Source organism: Petromyzon marinus, chromosome 46 (genome assembly GCF_048934315.1).
Source record: "Petromyzon marinus isolate PM22_M1 ecotype Great Lakes invasive population chromosome 46, UKy_Petmar_22M1.pri1.0, whole genome shotgun sequence".
NCBI classification, from domain to species: Eukaryota; Metazoa; Chordata; class Hyperoartia; order Petromyzontiformes; family Petromyzontidae; genus Petromyzon; species Petromyzon marinus.
Genome location: NC_133712.1, coordinates 14,727,499 through 14,733,798, shown reverse-complemented (window position 1 = coordinate 14,733,798; position 6,300 = coordinate 14,727,499). Strand labels below are relative to the sequence as shown.

Genomic DNA, 6,300 nt, shown 5'->3' with positions numbered 1-6,300 from the left:
GTGTCTGTGTGTGTCTGTGTGTGCGTGTCTGTGTGTAGCGGTTGGCGCGCTGCGCTACGAACCTGGAGGCCCGGGTTCAATTCCCGCTCACAACCAACACCAGTGACGATTATCTGAAACGGCCCTGGGCCTCCCCTAGGTCGACCCAGCCTCAAATGAGTACCTGGTGCGGTGTGTAGTAAACATCGCCACGAGGGAGACAAAGGCGGCCGGGCGTGGTGTTGGCCACCCACCGCCTCGTGTGCCGTTTTCGCCAACAGCACTTGCCCCAACAGTCTGTTAAGGCTATACGGGGGATCTTTGCCTCTTTGTGTGTTCTGCTTAGGCGATCCCTTGTGGACACAAAATAATTCGCCTCCCTTCCATATCTGTCCCTCCATATGATAAAATTTAAAAGTATTGTGTTTACACATCTCATCAACCACACTGCCTTATGGGGGCGTGGGGGCGTAATATAAGCAGCGTTGGTTCAACACAAACAAAAATCAACAACTCTGGACCGGTTTCGACATTCGGTGTCTCATCAGCAGTAGTCAAGGTTCCATGAGGAACTTTTGGCGATCTCCCAAGTTCCCACTCTTCAGGGTGTGGCTTGAAGAGTGGGTAGGTGGCCACTGTTGGTACCTGTGCAATAGCCCCCGTGCCTGTGACACGTGTGGATCTTTGTCTTTGTGAGTGCTGGCTGGGTGTGGTGGTAGTGATGGTGGCTGGGTGTGATGGTGGTGGTGAATGTGGCTGGGTGTGATGGTGGTGGTGGTGGCTGGGTGTGATGGTGGTGGTGGTGGTGAATGTGGCTGGGTGTGATGGTGGTGGTGAATATGGCTGGGTGTGATGGTGGTGGCTGGGTGTGATGGTGGTGGTGGTGGTGGTGAATGTGGCTGGGTGTGATGGTGGTGGTGGCTGGGTGTGATGGTGGTGGTGGTGATGGTGGCTGGGTGTGATGGTGGTGGTGGTGGTGAATGTGGCTGGGTGTGATGGTGGTGGTGATGGTGGCTGGGTGTGATGGTGGTGGTGAATGTGGCTGGGTGTGGTGGTGGTGGTGGTGAATGTGGCTGGGTGTGATGGTGGTGGTGGTGAATGTAGCTGGGTGTGATGGTGGTAGTGGTGAATGTGGCTGGGTGTGATGGTGGCGGGGAAGGACAACAAACTAAGCACCAAAAGCAGTTCTAAAGCAATGCGCTTTCAATCTGGATGATTTAAAAGTTTTATAGCTCCAGCGGCTTGCTAATATCGGAAGCAAGAGCGTTCCAGACGGCCGCAGAAGCGCATCTGAAAGCGCCACGCGATGCGGTGACCGCCGTCTGTGTTCGATGGCCAGCAGCCAAAAGCCGCCGCTGCTGCTGCGAGGATGACGAGCGGAGTTGGTAGCGTGGTTCATTTGTGGCAAGCGCTTTGTGTGTGCAATGGGGGTATGATGGTGGTGGCACCACCACCAGCACCACGACCACCACCAGCACCACCACCAGCACCATCACCAGCACCGCCAGCACCACGATCACCACGACCAGCACCACCATCAGCACCACCACCACGAGCACCACCACCAGCACCACCACCACCACCAGCACCACCACCAGCACCACCACTAACAGCACCTCCAGCACCACCACCATCAGCACCACTACCAGCACCACCATCAGCACCACCACCAGCACCACCATCAGCACCACCAGCACCACCACCATCAGCACCACCACCACCAGCACCACCACCATCAGCACCACCATCAGCACCACCACCAGCACCACCAGCACCACCATCAGCACCACCACCAGCACCACCACCATCAGCACCACCACCAGCACCACCAGCACCACCAGCACCACCATCAGCACCACCACCAGCACCACCACCACCAGCACCACCACCAGCACCACCACCACCACGAGCACCACGACCACCACCACCAGCACCACAACTGCGTCATTAGCATCAGCTCATAAGCGGGATGTGTTAAAGCCCCCCACTTATCCCCCCTCCCCACAGGGACCCCCCCACCTTTTAGATGTTAATGTAATGAGGCATGGGCTATGTATTGGATTTGAATGGCAGCTCGCGACTCTGCAGATTAAGCGAAGGTGGCGGATTTTGTTTTAATTTCGTGTTGTGCTCGGTAATGTTGCCGTTATCCCAGGCTCTCCGTGTTCGTAAAGATGTTAACTCCCTCGCCTGGTGTGCAGGAGGTCGTGGGTTCGATCTCGACCCCCGACGCCTGCTGCTGTATATTTGGAGTTTGCGTGTCCCTCTCTCTCTCCTTGTGGTCGCGTGGATTTTACTCCGGGTCCTCCGGTTTTTGCTCTCCACATTTAGAATCAACATCACGCGTCCACAGTATTCGGCTGCGAGACATTTCCACGTGATAAGCCACTTTGTTGAGCTATCATTTGTGATAACGAGGTCGCTTCTGATAAAAAAAAAAATAGCTTTCTAGCTCGGTGGACCCTTGCCTGGTAGATAGTTTAGATAGTTTAGTTTAAAGACAGTGACGGAGCAGGCCTGGTGGTTCAAAGGTCAGAGACGCTGAGCAGGCAACACAGCCGAAATCCTGGGTTCCAATCCCGGTTCCGGCTGCTGCCTGCGACTAAAGCGGAGTTCTCGAGTGCCCGAGAGTTGATGGTCTCAGCCCGGTCACCACTGACCGCACAAAGCACATGACCACTCGGAACCTGCAGATCTGAGAATGCCTTCACGCGACCAACGTTCGTAGTTGTTTTTGTTTCCCCTCTTTAATTTTGTGACTTCAATAGCAGCTCAGCGACCACGGAATTTGCTCGAACACGCGCAGAATGTCACTAGGCAGTGGCCGAACATGCCAGGGCTGAAAATGACCTGCAATTGAAATTAACACGGTGCAGCAGCAACATCTCTTCACCATGAAATAATACCCCGCTATCATCCGCTCGCGCAGTGGTCTGCATTTTAGCCAAATTTGGGAATCACAGCAGCAGCAGCAGCAGCGAGGAGCAGCAATGGTCACCCGCTACTGGCAGTCTCGTGCTGCTGTCTCTTTATCTGACAGTGCTGGGACCATCACTTCACTGCACATCGTCTTCGACTGTGCAGTGCGTCAGAGCGTGACGCGAGGTATCGTTGCCCTGCACGTGCTGGATGGAGGAGGAGGAGGCTACGGAGTGTCTCTGTGGCGATGTGGGGGGGGGGGGAGCTGACGTCCATTCTAAAGAACATTTAATTATTCATCCATATATGTTTTGTAAATGTATTTGGTGTTTTGACTGTGGGAAGTGGCGTGACATTGCATTCGCTAAATACATAAAATGACCACCACCACCGCCATCATGACCACCATCATCATCACCATCACCACTAGCATCATCATTGTCACCACTGACACCATCATCACCATTCAGTCCGGGCGGACCTGTTGCCCTGCACGTGCTGGATGGAGGAGGAGGAGGCTGCAGAGTGGCTCTGTGGCTATGTGGGGGGTGATGTCCACTCAAAGAACACTTAGTTATTTGTCTATTTTATTTTGTAAGTAAATATGGCACGCGAGAACCCGGCTTAATCACAACCCAGCTGATGTGAGCCTTTCGTTCCCCTTTGCGACTCGCGATGGGTCTCTATGTAAGTCATTGGTGGCCGGGCTGAGACTATCAACCCTCTGCACTTGATAACCCGGTTTAATCACAGGTAGTGGCTGATACACGGATTGGAGTCCAGGATTTCTGAGCCACGCCACGAGTCCTCGGTGTGGCCTGGGCGTGCTGGAGAAGCCTTGGAGTTCCCTAAATGCACTACTTGTCAAGATGCTTCTTCGAAGTTTCTCCTAAGTATAGACAGCTGTCAACCCGCGCGGTTTCACCTCGTGTTCTTGTGCAGGGAAATTGAGTTTTCAGGTCCATACGGCGTACAGCCGTTTCAACACGGGCTCAAAAACAATGTTTATTTTTTTAGTGTCTCTCCCTTGTGCTGGGACTTGGTAGGATGAACGTTGAGATTTGTAAGGGGCACGGGGTGACCAGTACGGTCCGAATTGGTCTGTAAAAAGGTCGGCATTGATAATGGGTTGACAGGTATGTAGTGGTGTAGAGTATGGTGTAGTGTATGGTGTAGTGTATAGTGTAGTGTATAGTGTAGTGTATAGTGTAGTGTACTGTATAGTAGTGTATAGTGTAGTGTACTGTATAGTAGTGTATATTGTAGTGTATAGTGTAGTGTATAGTGTAGTGTATGGTGTAGTGTATGGTGTAGAGTATAGTGTAGTATATAGTATAGTGTGTATTGTAGTATATAGTGTAGTGTACAGTGTAGTGTATAGTGTAGTGTATGGTGTAGTGTACTGTATAGTAGTGTATAGTGTAGTGTACTATATAGTAGTGTATAGTGTAGTGTATAGTGTACTGTATAGTAGTGTATAGTGTAGTGTACTGTATAGTAGTGTATAGTGTAGTGTATAGTGTAGTGTATAGTGTAGTGTATAGTGTAGTGCACTGTATAGTAGTGTATAGTGTAGTGTATAGTGTAGTGTATAGTGTACTGTATAGTAGTGTATATTGTAGTGTATAGTGTACTGTATAGTAGTGTATAGTGTAGTGTATTGTATAGTAGTGTATAATGTAGTGTGTAGTGTAGTGTATAGTGTACTGTATAGTAGTGTATAGTGTAGTGTACTGTATAGTAGTGTATAGTGTAGTGTATAGTGTAGTGTATAGTAGTGTATAGTGTAGAGTATAGTGTAGAGTATAGTGTAGTGTATAGTGTAGTGTATAGTAGTGTATAGTGTAGTGTGTAGTGTAGAGTATAGTGTAGTGTATAGTGTAGAGTATAGGATGAACGTTGAGATACTTCTACAAATACAAATGCCTCTATAAGTATGGAAGTGTCATGATGCCGACACACATCCTTGCGTCACTGAAAGCCTTTCTTGTGGACACCAACGCTGAGCCTAGGCCCAGGCTTCGGCTCTTGATTGCTCTAACTTCGTCTTCTCTCCAGGCATCCCTTGCGCTGTCCCCTTTTATAGACCCCCCCCCACCCCTTTCTCGAAGGTTCGCTCATCTCCATTTCCCTCAGCCAATCCGTGTCCTTCTCTAACGGTTGTCAACTATGAACCCCGACGGTCGACCCTCGTTTTCCCACCTTTTGCGTTATATTTTTTTCTTACAAATCATTTCAGTTCTCTGGCCCTAGCCAATTCTCTCTGCACAAATCAGAGGCTTGACACAATTCCTGACTATCCGTTTGCACGCATACCGTAAGTGGTCTGTCGTTTTCGGCCTTCACAGAAACATAGATACCTCTATGAGTACGGACACCTCTTGACTTGCACAGAGATCTCCAGACTTACACGGTGACCCATATACTCACACAGAGAAACCACAGACTTACACAGAAACCAATAGACTTACACGGTGACCCATTGTTTCGCATAGAGACCCATATACTCACACAGAGAACCCACTGACTTACACAGAGACCAATAGACTTACACAGAGACCCATACACCCACATAGAGACCCATATACTCACACAGAGAAACCACAGACTTACACAGAGACCAATAGACTTACACAGAGACCCATACACCCACATAGAGACCCATATACTCACACAGAGAAACCATAGACTTACACAGAGACCAATAGACTTACACAGTGGCCCATTATTTCGCATAGAGACCCATATACTCACACAGAGAACCCACTGACTTACACAGAGACCAATAGACTTACACAGAGACCCATAGACTTACACAGAGACCCATCGACTTACACAGAGCCCTATCGACTCGTGTAGATCTAAAGACTCCTTGCCCCCTGGTCGTAGTTGAGGCATTATAAATCCACAATGTAATTCATAATAAAGTTTTTTCCTTTGGGTTAAATCGCGGAAATATAAATGTGTCGTTGAACCCGCCACCACCCGACGCAGCATTGAAATTTTAAAGTTGCAATTGTAAAGTCAAAATTTTCAATGGTCTGTTTTGTTCTCCCAATTATTAATTTGTGTTGTGTATGGTATCGTTTTGCAAATCTATCAGAGTGGGGTCCATGTCCCAAATTATCTGGCAGCTCACCGGCATCGGTTTAATTAAGCGAGCCCTGACTGCTGATGAGACACTTGAATGTCGAAACCGGTCCAGAGAGTTGCTCGTGCTGTTACCAACGCTGCCGAAATTATGCACTCCCAGAAGGCCGTGCGACTTATAGGATGTGCAAAGAATATTTTTTTTATTATTTTGTATGTAGAGGGACGCATATGGGAAGGGGAGAATTGTGAAAAATAAGAATTGGTTTTACCCTTTTTGGCAATAAAGCAGAAGGTGTTAATATGTTCAAA

General features: G+C 49.1%; 1 protein-coding gene across 1 annotated transcript in view; it reads right to left on the bottom strand.

Moving 5' to 3' along the window:
* Nucleotides 1-6,043, bottom strand: part of LOC142930934 (uncharacterized) — an 11,412-nt gene extending 5,369 nt beyond the window's left edge. The window contains exon 1 of the mRNA XM_076074124.1: nt 6,038-6,043. Within this exon, the coding sequence (XP_075930239.1) occupies nt 6,038-6,043 (6 nt within the window). The remainder of the gene's footprint in view (nt 1-6,037) is intronic.
* Between the last annotated feature and the right edge of the window lie 257 nt (nt 6,044-6,300).